Consider the following 24601-nt stretch of genomic DNA (forward strand, 5'->3'; position numbering starts at 1 on the left):
CACTCACTCAATGTATACACTCATTTCTAGGCTTAATGATTAATGGGACCTCACCATCCAGCTGATAACATCACAGCGGCTATGCCCATCATTTATATACAGTCTATGAGGTGCAGTCCACCAGCAGTCAGCACCCCCCTGTTACCTGGGCAGGGTTGAGTGTTGCAGTCCTGATACTCCACCGGGGATCCCACACAGGCGCTCGGGTTGATCCTGCCCTCTGCCGTCAAGCAGCTACGCTTCCGGGTTCGAAAGCCTCTGGAGCACTGCTGGGAACAGCTGGACCACGTTTCCCAGGATCCCCATCGGGCACCTTGTGGCTGGGATGAAGTTCGGACACTTGTCTTCACTAAGTCTTCAACCAAAGCTGGTAATAAATATAAAACACATCTTATGCTCTATCTTAGAATCCAAAAAACTTTTTTTTTTAGTTGGACAGGAGAACTGAAACAAATGACACTCAAATAAACAAACTGATCACAACATCTGTCACAACCTGCTGAATGAGTCAGAAATTTTCATTTAATTCAAAGTGGAGCCCCACTATTGTATAATCTTATTGCTAAGCTCAGCAGGCAGCCTGTTATGAAACAATAATTAGTGAGGTACAATGTGGGTCGCGCTGAAAAATGAGCTAGATGTCCGTGTACGCCGACACACAGATACAGTCGGTACCCACGATCACAAATTATTTACACGATTCAGGAGGACTTCCCGAGGTTTTTAAAGAGACATTTCATTAAGATTTTCTTTTCCGAGGACGGGAACTTGAGAGCAGTCACATAAGCTAAGAAAAACAATGACATTTCACAGCTTTACTTCTTTCGGAGTGAATTCCCAAAGGGTGATACAATCCAGATTCTATGAAGAGAAAAGAAGAAAAAGCCTGGATGTCTCTGAGGGATAGAGGAAGAGGACATCTGCTTCCCCAAAACAGTTCAATGATGTTTAATCAATCTGCTGACTGATGTCCACAGACAAGAAACCAGCTGTGTTTAGTGTGGCATACTGGGAGATGTGCCACCGGCAGCGCTCATAAAAGCCCAGACAAATACAGTTCCAGGCAGATAGAGTGTGTAAGACTGGTGTGTGTGGAGCTGGGCTAAGACGAGAAACTTCACAAAAATGATTCAAACCTTAAAAAAAAAATTACCCCCAGTTACCCTCCCTGTGGGATCTGGGTACACCTGCATTCTAGCAGGTAATCACCACAACAGCTGTGTTTGCACATCTACAATCAAGGTCACCTGCTGGTGACATTTTTTTTAAATTTCCCTGAGTGGTTAAGCTTGTTTTTTCATTTTTCCCAGCTTATTTGCAGTACTCACAGTCAGTCTGGCAAGCTCCAGAGCCGTCATTGGGGCAGAAACGGGTCTCCACCTTCTTCCTGCCCAACTGGAGCTGCTGGGGGTCCGGCAGAAGTGCCCGGCAGGTGTACCTGAATCTCTGCTCCTGCCGTGAGCCGTCTTGACTTACATTGACGGGCATCCACTGGGTCCACGGGGTGTTGCGACGAACTTCAGGGCAAGCCTCCAGGTTGCAGGCCTTATACTCCTGAAAAACAGAGCGGAAACGGCTCATCACCTTTAAAGCTAATGGGAAGTCAAAACCCAGCAGGCTAAAGCTACTGCGGTCTGTACTACCACAGCTACATCTCCCAATTTACTGCTGCTTTATTATGTCCTGCCAAACAACACAAACATTACAGTTTTCCTGAGGGACTCTATTATGCAGCAACTTACTGTATTTAATAGGGCTTAAACTTGAGCTTCATTGAATGCAATGATGAACAAAATCCTTTTTAGCTCTGAGATTTCCCTGATTGCAGACATTAGAGTTTAATGCCCAACAGAAGGATTTCTGGTCATTTAATTTGGTGGTGTTCATGTGCGGAAACTTTTTCACTACACTCACTAACTTTGACCGGCACAACTGAGCAAGAGGCAGACGGCATTAATTTTAAATCTATTACCAACATTTTGTCTTATTCCAATGAATGGGTGAGTGTGTCCAAACTGTTGACTGGTACTGTATATTATTTTTCTTCCCAGGTTTAGCAGAATGTCAGCGAGCAGAAAAAGCAGGTGCCGAGCCGAAATACCGTAGAGCATCCAGTACAGCTGTTTCCGTTTTCGCAGGTTCTGGTCCTGGAGTGAACCCCCCCACCACATTCAGCACTGCAGTGAGCCCAGGGTCCCCACGCAGTCCACAGTACAGGCAGTGGACATGGTTTTTTCTCATTGCAAAGCCTGGAAAGAGGAACACACACGCACACACACACACACACAGAGCTTTGTAATGCTGTCATGAGTCACATTAGTCACATTTATTGTATTTGTTTGTTTCATGTGATTGTATTGATTTTATTGATCTTTGGTTTCATCTTATTAATTTTTTTAACAAACTCTTAAAGCACTTTGGTCAACCTCGTTGTTTTTAAACGGGCTATAGAAATAAAATTGAATGTGTCATCAATGAGGCCTGATGGCTAAATTCTGACACAATCTCCTCACCTCTCCTCTCGTCCCTGGCCGACACAGATGCGACCGCCGTGGCGAGGTGCGGGGTTGTTGCAGGAGCGCTGCCTCACTTCAAATCCGATACCGCAGCTGCTGCTGCACTGGCCCCATGAAGACCAGGGAGTCCAGCCGCCATTCCTGAGGAAGACGGCACAAGAAGGCATGTGACTGAGGAGTTATTGGCACATGGTTTTAAAATGAACTTCTCCACAGCCAGTAAACTTTATGAGTTTACTGGCTGTAAAAATATAGTTAAGATTTTAAGATTTACTGTTAAGAAATCCTGATGAATATCAGCTTGCCAAACATTTGATTTTAAATGATTAGTATAAGAATAATGTATATCAGGATAAAAAGAAATATACCTTGAACAGTTTGACACCTGGATTGTGGGGCCCTTGCATTCAAACCCTCCACATCTGGCCACCGGTCCATCGCACAAGCGTGACCGGCACACACAGCTGCTAACCGAGCCCTCGCCATCATCGTGGTTACAGGGCTGCCAAGGCGTCCAAGGACCAAAACCACCGTCCTGAGTCATGTTCCTCACCTCCAGAGAGGATTTGAGAAACCAACCTGATAATTAACTTGTAATATAATGCTAATAATGCGAGCAATCAAACAAGAAACTTGATTACATTTCTATTAAAAGTGACACAGTAAATACAGTAAATAGTCTTACGGGGCATTCAGTGATGTTCTGCGTCCACTGATTCATGTTGGAGCTCTCCTCGATGGTGGTGCACCGCTTCTGTTGATGATCCCAGCCACAGTAAGGGTCCCGAGCCTCCATGCAGGAGCTAGCAGGAATTCAATCAGTCAGTGTCTACAGAAGTCTTTGCACAGATGTTTGCGGGAACGAAGGACACGAAGCCAGATTATCTACGAAATGTTGTGTTTTTCCTTATTAAAAAAAAAAAGAAAATCTCCTGTTTTGTTTCAAGTGAGAAAGCTGCCAGAGTGGGTAATACAAAGAAAACAACTTGTAATACTTGTGTGTGTTTATTGTTAACAAAACTCATAAATAGCCTGCTTGTGTCATCTCTGCTCCGAGTCTTGCCAAACTCCACCCTGACAGCTGAAAATGTGCCTCTTTGTAGGGAAGATAAATAGGGCTCTTAACATAATCATCTTTGTCAGCATTTGTTTGCAGGCCCTTCAGACTTGGACACCCTCGTGTGTTTGTTAGTAAATTTGCACACTCATCACTGGCACCAGAAAATCAATATTTTAGCAGGCTCGCAGACTAAAGGCTACAGTCTTTCATTTGCTTATGCTAAATATTTATACTCAATCATATTTATGGTCCTAACGTTCATTCATCCATAGGTAGGATTCTTTCTATTTGGATTAAGGACTAAAAAGTTTTAGGGAAAATTTACTTTGCGTATATAAAAACTGTTGGACCGAACCGTTCAGTTGGATAGCTGGAGCAGCGCTCTAATGGGATCTTCACCAATCTGTCATCAAGCCCCACAAACAACGATCTGTCATTGTGGAGGATCTGCAGACTCTTTATCGGCCCCGCTTTCCCCTCAGGGAGGATCCTGAGCTCCTCCAGGTAGCAGCCATGCAGGCTTTTATTGGTTGTGGACAGAGCCTTCAGAATGGTGCCGTATTCTTTTAAGACAAAACAAACAAGAGACAAAGCTCCAGTGTGGTGGACAAAAAGCTGCTTCGAGTAATTATTTTCTAATTAATAATTAAACGTGTCTCACCTGTGCCGATGTACATGACATGGTAGAGAGCCTGTCGGCCCTGAACGATATCCACCACCAGCTTGGAGAAGCGCAGGTTGTCCTGGGTGAGCAGGGGGTTGACGGTGACTGGCTGGACCACGTCGTTCATGAGGAAGAGTCGCTGGGCATCCTGGAGGCTGCGCTCTGTCAGGTTTCCCCCAGCGCCGCCCTCCTCTAATGTGCCACACTGAGCAGTCGAGAAGGAGGATAATGGCTGATTTTTGTGAGGCGTGCAAATAGTTTTGCACACGCTGGCTTAATGACACATTTACATTTACATTTGTTACAGTTTTAAGAACAACATTTCAGGCCTGAGTGAAATCAGACCATTAACTACAGTGCTAATTTATGTTAAATAAATGCAAGTTTAAAACTGAACATGGCTAAACATATGCTTATATACAGAAATTATATAACAGGGAATGCCACAACAATGTCCCTGTAGCTCAATCTGAATAGCACTTTGTAGATCCATTGGGAAATTTGCCAAGCACTTGTTTTTTGTTTTTGTTTTTTGTTTTTTTTGGGGGGGGGGGTTATTTGTTGGAGCTGAGTAAAAATTCTCTGCTGTGCTGCATTTAGATGTGATGAGATAGATGTCAGTCTTTTGAAAACTTCTTTCCAAGCCTTGGAGGAATAGCAGGGCAACTGTAGCAGGATGAAGCTGTTTGCTTAGCATCCTCACCATCATCTATCAACATCATGCTCTCAGAGAAAAATACAGATGCATCTACCTGATACATCTATCTTTTTCCCCTCTGTCCATGATTTGAAATAAGTTACCTGAAAGTTGGGAATAGGGTTTGGGGTGGACAGCCACGCAGTGCGGGGGTTCTCCTGGTAGCGAAATGGTCCGTTGAAGGCTTGGGTGATGGAGCTCAGATTGAAAGCACAAACAGCAGAAGCTGATATACTGTTCCTAGAGAAGAGGAGGACATTATCATGGTCAGGTCTTAGCTATTCAATGTGAAGGAAAGCAAGGATGAAATAAAAATTGCTGAACATTTCTGTGCAGAAAAAGCACATTTTTCCTAAATTGTTACATTTATAACAGTAAAATATAAGCTTTTAGTTGCTTCAGTTGAAACACTGTGTAGACTAAACTCCGATGTTTGAGGCTGTCTTCAAAGCTAGACTGCCATGTTAAAAGGTCCAACCTTAAAGAAGATATAAGCACATCACCAGCACGAGACAATAACCTGTTTTGGGTTCTATAGATAATTTCAAACTTCCTGACAATTGTATGGGAATAAATGCTTATATCTCATCCATTTGAAGTGCTATAGGGCTTAAAGTTATCCATAATTAAGGTTGTGTACACCTGAAGTGACAGGTAGATGCAGATACAGGCAGCTATAGCTGCTAGCTATTGTCTCAGCTAATTCATTTCCAAATTGGACAGCGCCTTTTTAAGTGCTGGACCATATTTAGGTACGTTAACCAAGGTGGAAGCGGCAAAAATTTAAGGCTTGTCCACAGGCCAGTGGGTGAGGTGGGTCAGTCCGTCTTTCATATATTCTATTTGGTACATGCTGCCTTATCTGATTTTGGTTTGTAAAATCTGTAAAAACCTTTCCTTTAATTAAGAAACAGGCCTCACACATTAGTGGTAAAGATGCCATAAATCAGGTCTTGCTCGGGTAAGTAGAAGGTGCTCTGCAGCTCGTGGTAGTAAAAGGGGATTTCTCCTGAGCGTGAGCAGTTGAGGCGAGCCTTCATGAAGGTGGTCCAGGTGTCCTCCAATAGAAAACGTCCGCCCATATCGTTCTTACAGACCCGAGCCACTCGAGAAAACACCATCTTCCCACAGTCATTTTCCACAGCAGTCTCTCTCAGGAAGAAGTACGCAAAACGGCCGATCTCGTAAACGGACACAAAATGAGGCTCTAGGGGAGAAGCAACAGAGCCACATGTCAGAGATTCGGACCAGCGTGAGGTGGATGAAAAACACAAATCAGTGTGGTGTTTTGTTAACCGTTGAGCCATTTGGAGTTGTACTGGGCGGTGCGCAGGGGTGGCATGTTGCCCAGGCTCCTGTAGATGACCGGGTCACGTCCAGAGAAATCAATCACCGTGGCAGCATACAATTCGCCCTTTTCTGTGATCATGGCGGTGGAGTTGTGGCGCGGATCATAGGGACATCGGGCGACACCGTTCACTGTGTCCAGCACCTGACTGAGGTTAGAAATCTAACAGAAAGCAGGGAGACTGAATTAAGAATTTGCTGCCATTTTAGAGGATTGACAAATAACTTTTTCCTCACTGTTTTATCGTCCTATTCACATTATTCCAGAACTTTTAATTAATTTGTAAGGATGATGCAATCTTGAGTTACTACAATTTCCCAGATGCACAAAGCTGCTGAAGACGTCTGTGGATCACAAAGGTGCCAAAACTATTTATAATTACTTTAACGCTTTATTAAATACAAATGTATCAGGAGAAAAGATAAGTTAGTTCATCAAATTGGCCAGAAAAAAAAAAGATTTCTTGATTACATCTTTTTAAATTCTCTCTACTTTTGCGTTTTACATAAAAATGAAGGCATCACCTTGGGATCCATAACTTATAAATGCCTTTTTTTTTTTAACCCCAAAAGTTTCTCTGCTTTTTCACACCATACAGTTTCATTAATTTCATTTAAGTGAAAAAAAAATGGTTGTACCAACCTGCCTGGTTATGCAGACAGGGGTGAAGGCATTGGTCCCACACGTAAAGAGTGTCCTTCCGCTTATCAGCAAAACCCGTATATAGTTTTGGCATTCATCCTGCAGACAAATGCACTGGAACTCAATTTTGCTGTTTCATGAGATACCGTTAAAGTGTGAATCCTGTCTAATATCACATATATACCTCAGATTTGCCTTTGCTCTGACACGAACGCTTTGTGTCTTCATCGGACGCCCATTCGGTTGCCTGTGGGGGGAAAAAAGGAAATATTTTTTTTATATTAACATTATAGGCAGCTGCACTTAATGTAATAAGTAAAAGAAAGCTGTATGAAACTTTTTATTTAAAAAAGATACTGTTAAAATTTAAATGTCTTTCAACAATAGTTCATTTTTATGTGGCTAATCTTACCTGTATGAGCGAGGTGTTATTCAAACTCAGTCTGAACAGGAAATTTCTGTAAAAGATTTTTTTACTTTAGAGCTAAAACAGCAGAAGCTCACATTAGCAGTATACAGGACATACATGTTAGCCTGTATTATCTCCCACTTTCTGTCCTGATACATTTTGATCAAACCCTTTGTGAGGACCCTGGGCAATATAACTATATGGCTCGTTTTGTCTGCCTTTTTCCTTCTTCCTTTTGGGTCCTCCTATTCCATTCAGGAACGTTCTTCAGTTTTTAGTACTGTCCTTGGACTTAATTCAGTAGATTAGCACCTACTTTTTGTGTTGACATTAAAAATAATTGTTGCTGTGTGGATTTCCATTGTTTAAGTTCTGAAACACCCACATGTTAAAAGTGGGGGCTTGTCCAGGATATTCACTCCAGACTGCTTGTATGGTGAATTGCATTTGCCAACACTATATACTGGTAACATAATGTATTTATAATGCTTGAGTGATTCATGCTTTACACGCAGATATTTGTCACCTTGCTCCTACAATGAGCTGGTTTCTTCTCAGGTCCATAGCAAGCTGGGAGAAGTCCTTTACTTCGGGATGTGTGAACTCAGACACCCAAGACCTCAGAGCTGGATGGACAAAGAATCAAAAGATGAGGAGTGAGGTTAAAAAAAAAGTAGATGCAAAAATAAGAAGTAAGGAGGAGGAGGAAGAGTGTAGAAGTAGGTAGAGAGGCAGGCAGAAGAGGAGAAAATGAAATATGAGGGACAAGAAGAAGATGATGGAAAATATTAATTATCCAGTGTTTGTCTGGGAATCCTTTTTACCAAATGATATTTGGCTTTTAACTCACGACACATTTCTGTCCAGTATGTCTGACAGCTTTATAATTAATCTTTCATTTTTTTAACCTAAAACCAGAAACCAGACTGAAAGTACACATTTGCATTCCAAAATTGTAGGGCAGGACATTACAGACTGGAAGTCTCCCAATTTTCAAACTTTCAAATTATAATCCTTCCTCTATTGATAATTCTACTCTGCTAACAGTGTAGATTCATTTAGATAGATATTTCAATTTTGGCCAAAATATGACTTAGGCCATTATGCTATTAGGCTAACGATATATATATGTGTGTGTGTGTGTGCGTGTGTGTGTGTGAACAGTGGATGGATCAACTGAAGGGCCAGATGCATCTCTCAGATCCTGTGTCAGGTCTTTGCAGGACTTTTCTTTCCTATTTCTTAAGGTTGCGACTTTCCAATGCCTGCCACTTCTTGTTTTCCACAACTTGTGCAGTTTTCTCTGATTTTTTTTAAGGATACACTGCACACCATGCTGCGATATGCCAAGTTTTCAGCTAATAGTGGTTTGTAAATCACTTTGTTGTTGCAAAAATATTATTTTATGCCTGTCTAACTGTGTTACCTTTAATATTTTTCATAGATTAAACTAAAGAAATGCTGTTGTTGTTTTTGTTACAGGCTGCTACCAACAAAGTGCCTAAAGACACAGAAAGAACCCATTTAAAATGGGATCTTTGCTAAGTTGTCTGTTATGTGTAGACATAACACTGTCTCATCCTTTGAGTTGGGTGCCTTCTTTGTGCTTGAATGATTCATAGGCCAGTGTTTAGTGATAAAACAAATAAAAAAAAGACATTCCTCTGAAAATCGTGAGGTACACAGACTGCACTGTAAATGAGTGAAAAAGCAGCCAATGACCAAAGAAAAACTAAAGTCTGGCTCCTTGGAAGCAAAAAAGACCTTTGCACAGAACTGCACCTTTTCAAAGAAATTTGTTTTGAAAGTCATTGTATAAATTTAGTTTATAATGGATGATATTTACACACCCTTGATTGAAAACCACTAGCTGAGCAGTATGACAGTGAATCAAAACTGAACGCTTAACAAAGTTGCGTTAGCTGTTTCACATGAGCTTCGGGGAGTGTGAAAAACCCCACAGACAAATTAATGCTTCCCGCAGTGTTTCAGAGCAAATTACTGCTGCTGCCTCTCAGGAATAAATGCCTGTTCCTCTCATTTGATAGCCGGCTTGTGGGGGGAAAAAAAAAAAGTATCAACAACAAAAGCGGCACAGTTTGCCAGGCAAACACTTTGAGCTGAATGCAAACTGACATCCAGTCAAAATAATACCATCAAAGGCTGTTTCCCAGTCATTAGACAGCTGAAGAAGAACATTTAATAACGCCACGCTGCAGACACAACATCAACACATTTATTAATTTTACATAAATCTTTACATTCAGTTATTTTGCGGAACTTGTCAAGCACAGTTCCGAAACATTAACACCTGTAAGTGTCAGTGTGTCTCTTTGTAAGACTTGATGCACAAGATAAACACAATTCCAGCAAATCCTTATTAATGCAGCCTAATTCCACCTGAGAGTTTTTACTGCTACCAGAATTTGGTACTTTATATTAAACTCATGCTTCATGCTTCATACTGTATTAGTTATTCTCTTTTAATGCTACACAAAACTGCATAAAACAACAAACTGAAAGGTTATGAGCGACCACCGTGTCAAGATGCTTATTAGAAACCGAACCATCATTCTTGTCTGGTCTCAGTTCTGCGTTGAAAAGCTTTGAAAGAGGGCAACAAAACAACATGAATACAAACCATCACTTGAACAGCAGTGATTTTCAGAGAGCTATTGAATCCAAATTGCTTTTGTGCACTTGCCTGTGTACATAATGAGCTGCTGCAAAGCGGACAAGTGCAGGCAGTCTACGTGCACCCTCACGTTCAAAATACTAATCCGACAGTACACAAGGAGAAACAACTCGTTCTAATTTCTTGGACTTCGTCTTTGTTAAGTACAGGGAATTAAAAATTGAAGCTCATTTTTGCAAACAAAGTCAGTTAACTATTTCAGATATTTTTGATTGTATTACGTACGTTGACATCTGCTGCTTGTGAACTTCTTTTTATTTTAACATTTTTTAAACAGCTATAGAACAAAATGCACAGAAGACAGCAATCATCATTGCTATTACTGGTCTTACAGATCCAGGATACTTTAGTAGGAACACCTTACGGGTACCGGGTTAGACCCCCTTTTGCCTTCAGAACTGGAATAATTCTTCATGGCATAGACTCAACAACGTGCTGGAAACATTCATGACACTGCTGCAGATTTGTCGTCTGCACATCCACGATCTGAATCTCCCATTCCATCACATCCCAAAGGTGCTCCGTTGGATTGCGGAGGCCATTTAAGTACAGAGAACTCACAGTCATGCTTGTTGTCAAGTTTGAAATGATTTGAGCTTTGTACACTGTGGTCATAAAGGGAAGGATGTAGTCAGCAACAATACTCACGTAGACGGTGGTGTTTGGGATAATAATAATAATAACATTGTAATAACAGCAGAATAAGCTGTGCAGCAGCTTTTAGATTGCAGAGATTAGAGCTAAAGATTTGGTGAAATGAAATTCTGAACGTTTTATGGATTTGGACAAGACTTTTGTGCGAGTACCCAGGCTGCTGTGCTGATACATTTTCATGAGAACATTTTGTGAATGGACACAAATCAGCCATTGTTACTGCGGTGGTTATCTTAGAATACAAACCCAATGAATGTCAGGTTTTCACACCAGTGAACAAAATACTGAGAGACTGCATTAAGTTAAAGTTAGTTCTTTACAAATACAGCATTTCAGCATTAGGGAGTATGCCCAGAGAACCCAATTGTGTTTCCAGGGAAGATTTTATACAAAGATCCTTTGGTAACCTAAATGTTACCAAATGCTTTAATTTAAATAAAAAAATGTATGTCCCATATAACCTTTCACATACAGTTTGGTCCTCACACATCTTTTTGTTCTTGCATGCAAGTCTACAAGTCACACATGACCTATTTCCCAACCTGGGCATGACAACCCAATCGTTGCATGGGAAGTTTTATTTAAATCACCAATCACTTTGAAAGTGGGCTCAAAGAAATGTGGCCTTTTATCCTGCTGCTGCTGCAGGACTCTTTTCACTTCACCGGCTTTCTGCAGCCTTTGTTCCCCGTCATATATTTGCAGGTGTCTATTCTGACATCAAAATGACAACACAAATTATGTTCTCTGAGAACAGAAATTGTCTCATGGACAACAGATACACGGCAGCTCAGTCTCTTCAGTTAAAATTGTTTAACTTCAGCATCAACTTTGGTGCTAGAGTGGTGCCTTTGTTTAGTTTGGCATGTGCACAAAGCGCGAGTCGCTGTGCAGCTACGAGGGGGGTGGGCCCAAATTTATTAAGAAACTAAAGTGATTAAAATTCACAAAGGCCCTGATTTGGAGCGGGATTTGGAGCGTGCCTTAATTTTCAAGTCCTAAATTCATTAACGGTCCTCCCTCTCTACAGATGATTCCTCAAAACAAACCGTCCTGAGCTGATGCACTCACCTTGGAAGGAAACAATAGGATGCTCCTTTCTGCTGCAGTCTGCAGGTTTGATGTGAGGCTCCTGGGACAGACACATGGATAAAAAGATGACCAGCACAAGGCCACAGGGGGAGAGGGCCCACACCCTCCACCCTGATGTTACCATAGTTACAACCACATCCAGTCTTCAATCAGGTCCTCAGGAATCACCTGTTGGAGCAGAAGGAATATCTGTCCATCAGCCAGACAGGAATGACAGGAATAATAAACCAATCAGTCTTGTGACAAATATCCTTAAATTTTTGGCATTTATATAATCACTGTGGAAGACTCAATATATCAGTGATAGCTTACGCTTGCACACCCTCTCTTCTCACCGTCCTCCTGCCCATTCATCTACATTAATTTTGCCAGTCGACCGGCCCCGCGGTCCCTCTGCACCCTCTCTCTGTCTGCTCTGTGTGTCCATCGCCTCAGTGTCAGCAGGACTCGGTCATGGCTAATTCACCTCTAAAGGCCAGAGCTGCCAATCTTTTCTAACGCTAACTCTCAAACCTTGGGTGCCTCTTTCTGTCTGAGGAGATCCATTCAGAGATGAGCCCGGGCCCGTAGCCAAACAGACGGGTGTGCCACATGAAGGGTCTTTGTGTCAGCGAGGTCAGATTAATTTTATATACATCAAATCTGCTCAAAGGAGATGATCTGATGACTTTAGGCACAAAGATCAAAGACCCTTATGTAGTTTGCAAAGTCTGATCCAGCTGTGTCGGACAAGAATCAGACTTTTTCTTTCTCATGTGCAGCACACAGAGGGAAATGATGCTAAAGAAACAGCAGCAAGTAAAGAGAAGAGAACGCAATCTGAGAGGTTCTCCCAGTGATGTCAACGGATTAAATATAGCAAATATAGATAAACGTCATTCACTGTGAGCTTGCTAAACACATGGACATCCAGGTCAAAATGAGGGCACTGTACTGTAAGAGACGTCACTGCTTCCTGTTTTGTTTTGAAAGGAGGAGGGGGGGGTGAATTATAGACAAATAAAGCTAAAAGAGCATGGAAAACAAGCAATCAAGCATATTTTCTGGCACTTTCTTCTTTACTGAATAACCCACAGTGAAGAGGCAGACTTAAAACAGAGCAGGAGAGGAAGCCATGCAACACCAAGGATGTTAGTGTTATTATTTCAAATTTGCTAAATAGAGAAAAAAAAATGTGAATGCAAACACGTGTAAAGACCTCAACTGTCTGTATGAGCCCTGGAGTGGCAAAAGGATCTGAACTGTCTTTTGGAACATCTCGTGAAATTTCAGTTTTAAAATTAATTGCTATAATAGCTGGTGAACCATTTGCATGTAAACACTGAAAGTAGTTTGAATAGCAGCTGAGGACTAAATAAAAGGAGACACCTTCACCATGAGAGCAAGTGAAATGCCCGATCCTGCACTGACACCTTAACGTTAAGTTGTGTTATGGCATAAATTCCACTCTAAAACTGCCTGAGCTGAGTGATAAATTAAAGGCCATAATGTTCCGACTATGTATTGAAAACTTCTTACATCCTCAACACTGCAGGACAGCATATTTCTTGTTCATGCACAGCAGCTTCTTCTCCGCCAGCCCTCTTTTTCTTTAACCCTTAAACCAGCTGCACTACAAAGAATGGAGGCGGTGAATGTCTGCCTGTCTACTGCTCACTGGGAAGACTGAATACGTGTGGAGGCAGAGGTTTTTCAGCCTGCTGGGTCTCACATTGCTGCTTAATGAAGCGACAGGAGCAGAGCCTCCAACCGCTGGCCTCGCCTTTGTTGTGGGGCCACGGTCCTCTCACCGTGCAAAGGCTGGCCAGTGAGAGGCCTAATGTTCTGGGATTTGCCTATTCAGACCAACGAGGGGGAGCGACAGTGGACGTCAGTCAGATTCTTCGGGGGAAGTAGGAAATGTGTGGATGCAGACTCTCCCTTGGTGATTAGCCTTAGTTAAAGACAAAAAGCGCATATTCATCATCCTCTGTCTACATGACAAAGTTTGTTAGGACCTCTGTTTGGTTTGGTTCAGTTTAGTCAAGTAACACCCGGACTCTTTAACACACTGTTAACCCCAACTATCCATACTGATGTTTTCCTTTAGCATTTTTACTGTGCTTTAACAATGACATTGTACTCCCTCCTTTGCTTCTGAGAGAAGAAGGCCACTGCCAATATGACCATGAGAGTTCACTTATCAGCACCACTGTCCCTAAGGATCACCCGCTTCATGTTTTCAAACTCTATAGCCTATAAATGTACACTGTAATAAAGTTCTGGTAACTAAATTTCAAGAATTAACCTGTTTGCAGTAAACTTACTGCTATCAACAAGAAAACCTGCAGCACTGTGCCGTGTAGAATCTAAGAATTACAGTATGATACTGTCATCTTGTTGGTTATCATTACACTCTTATTTTAGCGTTGCAATCTCCAAAATCCTAGCTGCATGTCCCACGAACTGTCTTTCTTGAACTATAACAGGATATGCCCCTAAATCCTTGCACTCCAAAGTGATGGGAATGCTGCTCCATCAACATTTTAACAGCCACCATGAAAATGGATGCTGACTGAAAGTGATTAATCCCTACAGACTCGGTGATGCCTGAACCTCAACGCTTAGTCACCACGTCACAAGTCTAAACACAAAATAGGTGACATAAAAACCGTGTTACTTCCAAATGCAAACATCTAGATTTGTGTTTGCCAACTGAAAATATCGAATGCATCAGCACTCACAGCTGCGTTCAAACAGCATGATGGAGGCTCTGTCATGGTTTGGGGCTGCATTTCAGCCAGGATGTTACTGATAGAATTGTGAACGCAGAAAAGTACCACCAGATTTTGATCCACCAAAAAAATACCATCTGGAAAGTGTCAGCTTCAGTTTTCAGCATGGCAATGATGACAAACATGCTGCCAATGTAGTAAAAGCATACCTGGAAAGAAAAACACACACTATCAGTCATGGATTGGCCTCCCCAGAGCTCGGACCTCATTATTGAAGCAGTGTGGGATCATCTTGAGAGTGAATGGAACAAAAGGCAGCCAGCATCCAAATAAGAGCTTCGAATGTCCTTCAAGAAGCCTGGAGAACTATTCCTGAAGACAAGAAGGCTGCCTCAGAGAGTTCAGACTGTGCTCATACCAAATATTGACTTTCTAGCTCATTAGAGTTCTACAAACTTTGTTTTTGTCTTATATGCTGTATTTCCATGTTTGCTCATTTCAATAAATCAGTGCATCTATTTCCCATTGTCCTAGCAAAACACAAAGAAATGAAGGTTGACTCAAGATTTCTACACAATACTGTATCTAAAGTAAAAAATAAATTAAAAATACAACCACTGAATTCAGGTGTTCCAATCACTTCCACGGCCACAGGTTTATCAAACCAAGTATCTAGTCAAGCAGACTGCTTCTGCAAGCATCTGTGAAAGAATGGGTCGCTCTCAGGAGCTCAGTGACTTCCAGTGTGATACAGTGTGGCACCTGTGCAACAAGTCTAGTCCTGAAATTTCCTCACTACTAAATATTGCACCGTCAACTGTTAGTGGTATTATAACTAAATGGAAGCGATTGATGATGGTATGGAGGTATTTTTCAGGAGTTGGGCTCAGCACCTTAGTTCCAGTGAAAGGAACTCTTAATGCTTCAGCATACCAAGACATTTTGGACAAGTTGATGCTCCCAACTTTGTGGGAACAGTTTTGGGGATGACCCCTTCCTGTTCCAACATGACTGCACACCAGTGCACAAAGGAGGTCCATAAGGTGGAAGGGCTGAGCAGAGCCGTACAAACTCAGACTCAAAGCCTGGTGGACCTGAGCCGCAAGATTAGCGAGCTCGCAGGCGAGAGGGGTTAGATCAGGAGATATAGTTCGGTTCTGCACAGTGAGGACGGCAATCAACGAATTTGGAATATTGGATTTTTGAATGGTTTCCCAGTAAGACTGAAGGCTGTTGGAAAAACAAGCAGCCTGTTCCAAAACAACATTTGTTATCAGGAATTCGGCTCCCCTGCCGGCCTTGGGTTGGCAACCATATCTCTCTCCAGGGCTCTGTGTGCGGCTGCTCTTCCCCCCACTCCGCGTTGTGATTTGTGAAGCTGGGTCTGGTGTACCACGGCCGCTGATGAAATTCCACCACTATCAGCGAACTGTTTTGGCTAGGACCTGGCATCTGGCTCCACAATGCCCCCACCTCTCATCTCCGTCTGCATTCCCTCCTGACCTGACCTCACCTACCGCCGCTGTCCTAGCTTTACATGTGCAAATGCTTTGCTAAGGTGGTTTTTTTGGACCCTGGTGTAGTGCTCTTTTTGAGCACTGTACCAGATGACTTTTTTTAACCTAACTTCCCCATGATGTGTTGTTTTCTCCTCCTGCCAAAGGTAGCGCTGCAAGTCGGCTGCATGACCCCAGGACACATATCCCCCCATGTGTGTTGTGTTTTGTGTATTCTTGGATGGTGTTCTGTAACTGCAATTTCCAATGTGTGAACTTGTTCACCCACATGGCAATAAACTCATTCATTCATTCATTCATTCATTCATAAAGACACGGATGAGCGAGTTTGGTGTGGAAGAACTTGACTGACCTGCACAGAATCCTGACCTCAACCTGATAGAACACCTTTGGGATGAATCAGAGCAGAGACTGTGAGCCAGGCCTTCTCGTCCAACAGCAGTGTCTGACCTCACAAATGTGCTTCTGGAAGAATGGTCCAAAATCTCCATAAACACTCCTAAACCTTGTGGAAAGCCTTCCCAGAAGAGTTGAAGCTGCTGTAGCTGCAAAGGGTGGGCTGACATCATATTAAAACCTATGCATTAAGAATGAGATGCCACTCAAGTTGATATGTATTTAAAGGCAGACGAGCGAACACTTTGGCTATATAGTGTTTAATATTATGTACATCTGAATAAGGCAGAACTAATTTTGCTGCCCAGTGACAGCCGGACCTGAGCTACAGTACTTTGAATTTGTTAGGAAAAGCTGGAAGTAAGTGCTGCAAAAATAAAAGCAGATGGCTGTTTTCCCGGAGCGGGAGCGTGTCTGAACATTTATTCATTCATGAAGCTGGCTGTGTTAGGAAAACACCACAAAGAAATAACAACCTGTGAAGAGATTAGAAACACAGAGTCTGCAATTCATGTGACCGGTTCGTGTTTGGACTGTGCGGAAAAACGAAATCCCACAGAACACAGAGTGAACATGTGACCTCCACACTGGAGCAGCACAGCCAAGACCAAGTCAGTAAATAAAGCTGAATACCAGGCTGCAGTGTATTAATACAGCTAAGTATGACAGGTGTGTACTCAAACCCCTGTTGCCTGCCAATTCCTCTCTCCTCCTTCACTGGTGCCTCTGCCTGCAATTCCTCTGCAAGACTGAAAGCTGATTCAAACATCTCACAGACAAAATGCAGACAACATAACTAAGATGCTCGTGCAGCTGCTGAAGCATGATGATAACTTCATTTTCCTGCAGCAACTTCAAAACATAAAACAGTGATGTTAACCTGTTAGAAGAGTGCTGGTAAAGTGAAGCTTTTATTTTGAAGTATGATAGGGTTTATTCAGGGTTTGCAGCAGCATTCAATACTGCCAAAATTCTCTCTATTTTTTTCTGTTTGCTTTTATTTTATTTTATTGGAGTGTCTTTTTGCCAAAGAAGTATTAGTAGATTAGATTTGCCCTGGAAATGTTTGACAATTGCATACCACTGCACTCATCCTTCTGCAGCTTGTTGAGACAAGACTGAATGAAATGCATTCTGTTAAATATTTAAAGGAAATGCACAGAGATGCATTTAAGCATTTACTACATTATCGAGAGGAGATCTATATGGATCCAAACAAGTTGTTAAGGAATGTGCACTTCACCAGCAAAACTGAGGAAGCAAACTGATGTTGAAAGTAACTCCTGCTGACCAAAGCAGTCGCTGTGAGTGGCCTCAGAGTCATTAGTGTCGCTTGCCTGGGAGAAGGCTCTGCTGTCCATCACATCCTGAGATGTAAACTAACCCTGCAAACAGAATCAGCTCGTGGCTAACTTCCTCTCTGAAACTTGTGCCCATATATAGACACTTTATCTGCCACTGGAATTCACTTTGACATTTATTGCTGGCACTTGATTTGTAGAAGTTTCTTAAACTAAAAAAAAAATAGAGAGTTCATTAAATGTGCTTGAACTTTTCCTGCACTACCGATAGTGACTGAATGTGGCGTGATGGTGGTCATAAAGTTATGGACATGACCAGCAACAATACTCAGGTAGGCTGTGGTGTTTAAACAATCAACTGGTACTAAGGGGTTCAAAGTGTGCCAAGAAAATGCCCCCTGGACCATTACACCAATGGCAGCCTGAACCATTGACACAAGGTAGGATGGATCCATGCTTTCATGTTGCTTATGCTAAATTCTGACCCTGCCCTCCCTCACAGCAGACCAGGCAGCTTTCCAGTCTTTTGTTGTCCAATGTTGGTGAGCCCTTGCAAACTGTAACCTGTTTCCTGTTCTTAGCTAATTGGAATTGCACCTGGTGTGGTCTTCTGCTGCTTCATAATTTGACTTTTTTTGCGTTCAAAGAAATTCTTCTGCGTACCCTGGTTTTAACGAGTAGTCACCTTAGGGCTGCTCAATGAAACGAATTTTAATCTCAATCATGATTTTGGCTTTCCACAATAAAATGAACATAACAGACCGATATTGAAAATGCGTGCTCCACCAAATGAATGCAGATCAAAAGCAAATCAACCGCTCCTGAAATCACTGTCTGACCACGCGCCTGCATATGCCAAACACAGCTGTCCCCTGCATCACACAGCTTGAAGTTTCCTGGAAGTAGTCTGGATGCGTAACACTAGATTAAAAGACAGACATACAACAAAAATCTAATGTCTGGCACAACAGAAGGCGAAGAGCTTGTCCCTCGAAGCGGCTCATCATTTGTTGTTTGGATTTAGGGCAAGTGAAGTTAACCAAGAACAAATCAAATGCAAAGAGTGCCCTGTGTCTGCACCACAACACAACTAACTTATCCATCTGCCTGAAAACACATCACAGACTGCAGGATTACTAATGCATGAAGGTCAAGAGAAACAATGCAGTGGATGCTAACGTAAATCATCCGACGTGCACTCAGACGTCCATAAAAGCGAGTCTGCACAGCGTGCCTGCGTAGCCACCGAGCTCACAAAGATGCACTGAAATCATCAATGCAATTGCATCCATTTGGCCAAAGATGTGTGTCCACCAAACACGGTGAGTAACAAAGGCGTCAGGAAAATGGTTGACTTACTGGATAATAGATGTTATCCCTTCCTTATTTTTCCAAAGTGGCAATAACCATAAAAAGAGAGGGAGCACAAAGCTGTCGAGTAATTTGCTACAAGTTTTAGTCATAGCCATCATGCAGGTACTCATGGAGTGAGAGACTTTATATTTTGCTTCCAGGAGATGCACTTAGGTCTGACATTAACAAAGCATTTTCACCCAGAAAACTGCCACTCATACTCAGACCAACAATCACGCCACAGTCAGTCACTTAAATCACCTTTCTTCCCCATTCTGACGCACACTTTGAACTTCAGCAGGTCATCTTGAATGTTTCTACATGCCGTGTGATTGGCTGATTAGATATTTGCAATATCAAGCAGTAGATGAGATGTACCTAATAAAAAATAAAGTGCATGGTGAGGGTAAATAACATACAAACAATAGAAATATGTTTTAAAACTGTATTAAAGTAATTGTGACAGTAACATGTATTTTAAAGTATAAATATAAACCTGTAAGCAAGGGGGTTTGGTGGAAACGATTCACACAGGGTATTATTATAATCCTTCAAAAAGAGGCTGTGTCACGTCTTCAGAAGACGGCCAGTTTGTTTTCTTTCTCACGTTGTTTGAACGTGTAAAATTACCCAGTAATTCCTCAGACAAATTTGGGAAAGGTATAAAAAAAATAAGCAATTCTTCCCCCCTGTTCTCCTTCCCCTGCACACTAAAGCTACAGAATGTAGAAGCCTTTGAAGTTTCTCCCTTGGTCCAACATTTAAGTGGAAATGTGTGTTGTGACACACTGTTTGGACAGAGCAGCAGCGCCTCTGCAGCACTTTGTCACAGTTGTACAAACTTCTCACAACGCAGAGGTTTTTGTCAGGAGACACGAGTACAGGTGTTGGTTGCTTTTTTTTTTTTTTTTTTTGCCTGCAGGTTTGTGAGATTTCTTGAATATGGTGACAAATACTAAAATTTAAGAAACATGGAACGGCCTCTTGTCTTTATTTGATGAACGGCACACTTGAACTGAACGAGCGTATCCCAGAGAAGTTATGAGGACTCTGGTAGAACATTTCAGTGCTCTGGCCAATCAAGCGCTTGATCTGACTGTAGGAAAAATAAGTCAAGGGTGAAGATCCTTTGTGGTCATGTGACCAGCAGGTTATTAAGCTTTAATACATCGGCTTGGTAACTGTGAAGAGGCCGTTTCCTTTTTCTGTCAGCATGAGTAACCTCCCCCCTCATTTCTTGCGAAACAGCTATTATAGGTAATTATCTATGTCGTGATCTGCCTACAAAAGATGCACTACAGAAGACCTTGAAAATGCTTTTTAGCACTTCCGCCACACAGGCTGCAAACCGAGCACCACTGAGCGACACTGGATGTACGTGTTAAGTGTGCTTCATTAAAATCCAGACGAATCCTCTTTAAGGAGGAACTATATGACAGCGAAATTAATTGCGAGTAATTATTTCTTCATTCGGAAGCCCTGTAATTTGTTCCTCCGTGGCATCAAAAATAAAAGGAGGGAGTCCAGCATCTGACCCTTGTATATCAGCCTCTTGTCTAAACTCTCTCCACCCGAGTATTTGGACAGCATCCAAATATCATGAAAAGAAAGAGTGGACCTCCCCCCAACCCTCCCAACCCTCACCAGCCACCCCTTTACACGCAGAGAAAACCTGGATACCAAACTCCAAATTCCTTCTTACGTTTCAAAAAAAAAGGACAACATCAAATCAGAGGGCTAAAATTCTCTTTTTGGCTGCAGCTCCTGTTTGCCCTCACCTATAATAAGTAGTGATATTGATTACCAATGAAGCCAGCTGATGCAGATTTGTGAAGCTGGAGCAAATGGACACTGAGAGGGCACCCAAAGTCTCTCCATCAAAATATTCAGAGAGGACCATTTCCGAGGCAGTGTTCTCAGCTCCTTCCTACCGGGGTGAATGGCCTCTCTGTGCAACCTGCCAACTATCTGCCAATGGCTGCTCTCTTTTACAAGTGAATAGACTGAGTTTAGCCACAGTTAAAAAGACACACTAACGTGCCATGGCTGCGCCACAATGGCCGCTCGGGTAATTTGCCAAACCTAATGATGCCGGTTTGGCCCAGGCGAGAGGAGGTAGAGAGCAGGAATCCTAAAGAGGCACACAGCTGCACTGATCCCTCTCTTCCTATCTCTCCTCACCCCCCCCCCCCCCCCCCCCCCCCCCCCCCCCAGTCTCCCTCCGTCCTCTTATCACGATCTCCATTTCTTTTGCTTTGCTTTTGCCAAATGACACAACTGCGATGTATAACCAAACACATACAGCTGCAATTTTTCTCTGTCAATACCCGCTGCCGCACTTGAAGGGAATCGCTCTGTCAGTAGACATGATTGAAGATTATTGGTTTGACAGTTCATTCTCCGTAACATGAATATCAATGTGAAGGAAGGGTGATGGAAAACTTGTAATAAAAAAATGAAGAAGCACACAGCATCAAGCAATCTTAGCTGCACTTAAATAGCATCATAATAACAATTCATTTCACATTTTTCTGGGACAAACTTTTAGTTTCTTCCATTTAGCAGTTGTTAAGTAGTTATGGTGTCACTGACAGATGATTTTATATAAATAATTGGTTAAATTATGGCTTATATCTACTTTAATGCAAACCTTATAATTCATCTAGTCTATCAAGAGATATTTTTTAAATTTTATTTAGCACTAAATGGCAAAAAAGCGAGCAAAAGTTCATTTATACATTACTGCAACTCAGCATGTATAACTGCTAATGATTATCTCCCAAGTAGATGGTGCAGAGACAGCGCTCCAATCTAATGCTTGTATTGATATCAAATTTTAAAAGACAATAGTTCTGCTTCACTCCATGGCAAGGCTGATAATCAATATTTAAGGTGCTGCGCAGAAGCTTCCAACGCTCTTGACATGGAGGAGATGGTTTGCACAGGTGGAAAACCGTGCCAAGAGTGCTAACCACCACAACGGTGGTGGTTCTCAAACTTTTCCCATCATACCCCACTTTACATAATGAAATCTTTTCATTCCCCACCCAAATCCCCGTGTTGGCGAAGCAAGGTCAGGGGGATGTGGGCACTGGTGTTGAAGAGGTGCGACGGCTCTACAGTGGTGGCTCCAGACATATTTTTCTGCAGGTGCTAAGGGAGGGCTAAGCATTTTACTGAGGGTGCTATGGAGGATCATTTGTTCTTTCAGTTCTCAACACAAGCTATTTTCAGCTGTCAGGGTGCTATGACTGAGCTATAGCACCCCCTAGCGCCCCCCCTGGCACCGCCGCTGCGGCTCTATATACACAAAAAGGTGGTGGAGAATTTCGCTATGCTAACGTACCTGCTGCTGTATACTTACGTTATTTCGTTGTTCCGCCTTGAAAATTCTTCCAACGTTCAACATTTGTTCTGCGTGACTTTTCTCCCAGGTCGTTTGTGCTTGACCTGTCATGACCCTACATCCCACCAGTAGGGCGCGCCCCACAGTTTGATAAACATTGGGTTAACCGGTGGTGCTAAATTGGCTGTAGGTTTGAATGCGAGTATGAATGGTTCTCTGTCTCTATGTGTTAGCCCTGTGACAGACTGGTGACCTGTCCAGGGTGTTCCCTGCCTCTCGACCTATGGCATCCAGGGCAACTTGAATTTGAAAAGCGGAAGAAAATTAATGACTGGCTTTGTGGTTGGATGGATCCTGTTTTGATTTTGCTGATGTTCTTTCTTGTGTTTCTAATCTTCTTCCACAGTGTTTTCCTGTCTTTGTTTCCCTCTGTCTTGTGCAGATGTTAGCGTCTTCTGTGTTCCTCTATCTCTGTTAGGATTTTTAATGTCAGTCTTCATTATTTGTCTTTTGGTTATTTTCTGTATTTATTGATAGTTGGTTTTTGTCATGTGTTTTGATTTTGTGTTCACTTCCTGTCTTTGTCTTCCCTCCTTTGTGACTGCCCCGCCCTTACTGTTTTCACCCATGTCCTGTTATCCAATCAACCCTCTCTGTATATCTAATCTGTTGTACTGCTCATGCTCACCTGATATACTTCCCATATTTTATCTCTAGTTCCTCGTTTGTTTGAAATCTCATTTGTTCCCTGTGCTTACAACTTTTGATTCTAGACATTTTTTGCATTCAACAAAAATCTACTCATAGGGGGAAAAAAAAGTAATTAATTCATGTATTACAAATGCACAGACAGCACTCTATGAGATTTTTAACCTTTGGTATTCAAATCTGTTTATCATGTCTCTCCGAGGTGTCCATTTGGCCTCTCATGTACCAATTTTCTTACACATTGTCACATCAACTTAATCAACTTAAGAAGGTCTAGATGAGAAAACAAAAGAACTAAGATTAGACAAAAAAAGGAGCACTTCATCCTCCATTGATGGCATATTTTTCTGTTGGGGATGCATCTGCACACATTAATCTTTAACCTGCAAAAGATCCATAGTCAAATGTGCCCCAGACTACCTCGGCAAATGGTCCCAGTGATCAGATCACAAAGAGTCTTGGTGCTTGTTTACACTTGTATTTACCACTGTCCACTTTTGACCTGATCAGCTAAGATTAACTTTAAGGACAAGCGTTAACAGGCTCTAGATTACAAAGAGCAGCTGCCAAACTATATTACCCAGATGAATCCACACCTCTCTAATATTAAGAGCTCCTTCACATACTGACCAGACATCTGTAAACAAAGAACAGGACTCATTCATTCAAAGCCATTACTGAGCACTGAGTAAAACCATGCCATTTAAAACAGTCATCACAGCTGATATTCCTTCTTTAGGTCACATTATATTAACTGAACAAGCTCTATGACAGCTGAGCAAACGCCATCCATTAAGTAAGACCATAATATGCTATTGAAAGCCCAGGATAAAGGCAGTAAGTGGAAGAGAGTTCCCTAAGTCAAGCTCAGTCAGCATTAAGATCTGACAGAGATTTTTTTAATAGTTTGCTGTATAGATTACTTTGTACACATAATTTAAATGGTTAGATGCACAATAAAAATGATGTATGTGACAGCATGGGGCTTTCCAAGTTATCCAATCCTTCTTATCTTAACTTCGCTGTCTGCGAATATTTCTGATTGAACAGTTTCTGATGCATAATCTGAAAATAAAATTTCCCCCCAAACCCTGCTCAGCAAACTTGTGACTTAGCGCAGCCACAAACGCCTAGGGGTACGACCGAGCCAATCAGCCAGCGAATTTTGCCCCCATTAGTGACGCTGACGACTTTTCTGTCTTTAGCCTGTGACGATAACTCTGTGTGATTTCTGACTGATCAGCAGCTTCTTGTTTCTATCTGAAAAAACACTCTTCAAGTGACTGTCCATTTGCACCGATACTAAACTACAGTAATTCAAAGAACAGACACAGTTTGACAGTTAAAAACTAATCAAAAATAAATAAATCTGTTTTTACATTTTAATCTAGATGTTTTGAAGCATAAAAAATGAAAATTTTGGACTTCAGTCTGTTTTTTGCATGCTGTGTCGCATACTAATATTTTATTATTTAAGATATTAAATAAT

The 24601-nt window shown here is 42.0% G+C and overlaps 1 protein-coding gene across 1 annotated transcript in view; it reads right to left on the reverse strand.

The window, feature by feature from the left end:
- The window catches only part of LOC115792865 (semaphorin-5B-like), a 43524-nt gene that overhangs the window by 7471 nt on the left and 11452 nt on the right, over positions 1–24601 (reverse strand). The window contains exons 3-18 of the mRNA XM_030747446.1: positions 11757–11945; positions 7863–7962; positions 7340–7385; positions 7112–7174; positions 6928–7026; positions 6234–6447; positions 5859–6144; positions 5042–5177; positions 4238–4445; positions 3932–4139; positions 3202–3319; positions 2885–3069; positions 2514–2657; positions 2102–2249; positions 1329–1554; positions 146–367 (exon numbers count right to left, since the gene is read on the reverse strand). Of these exons, the coding sequence (XP_030603306.1) occupies positions 146–367; positions 1329–1554; positions 2102–2249; positions 2514–2657; positions 2885–3069; positions 3202–3319; positions 3932–4139; positions 4238–4445; positions 5042–5177; positions 5859–6144; positions 6234–6447; positions 6928–7026; positions 7112–7174; positions 7340–7385; positions 7863–7962; positions 11757–11901 (2548 nt within the window). The 5' untranslated portion in view covers positions 11902–11945. The remainder of the gene's footprint in view (positions 1–145; positions 368–1328; positions 1555–2101; positions 2250–2513; positions 2658–2884; positions 3070–3201; positions 3320–3931; positions 4140–4237; positions 4446–5041; positions 5178–5858; positions 6145–6233; positions 6448–6927; positions 7027–7111; positions 7175–7339; positions 7386–7862; positions 7963–11756; positions 11946–24601) is intronic.

Source organism: Archocentrus centrarchus, chromosome 2, assembly GCF_007364275.1.
Source record: "Archocentrus centrarchus isolate MPI-CPG fArcCen1 chromosome 2, fArcCen1, whole genome shotgun sequence".
NCBI classification, from domain to species: domain Eukaryota; kingdom Metazoa; phylum Chordata; class Actinopteri; order Cichliformes; family Cichlidae; genus Archocentrus; species Archocentrus centrarchus.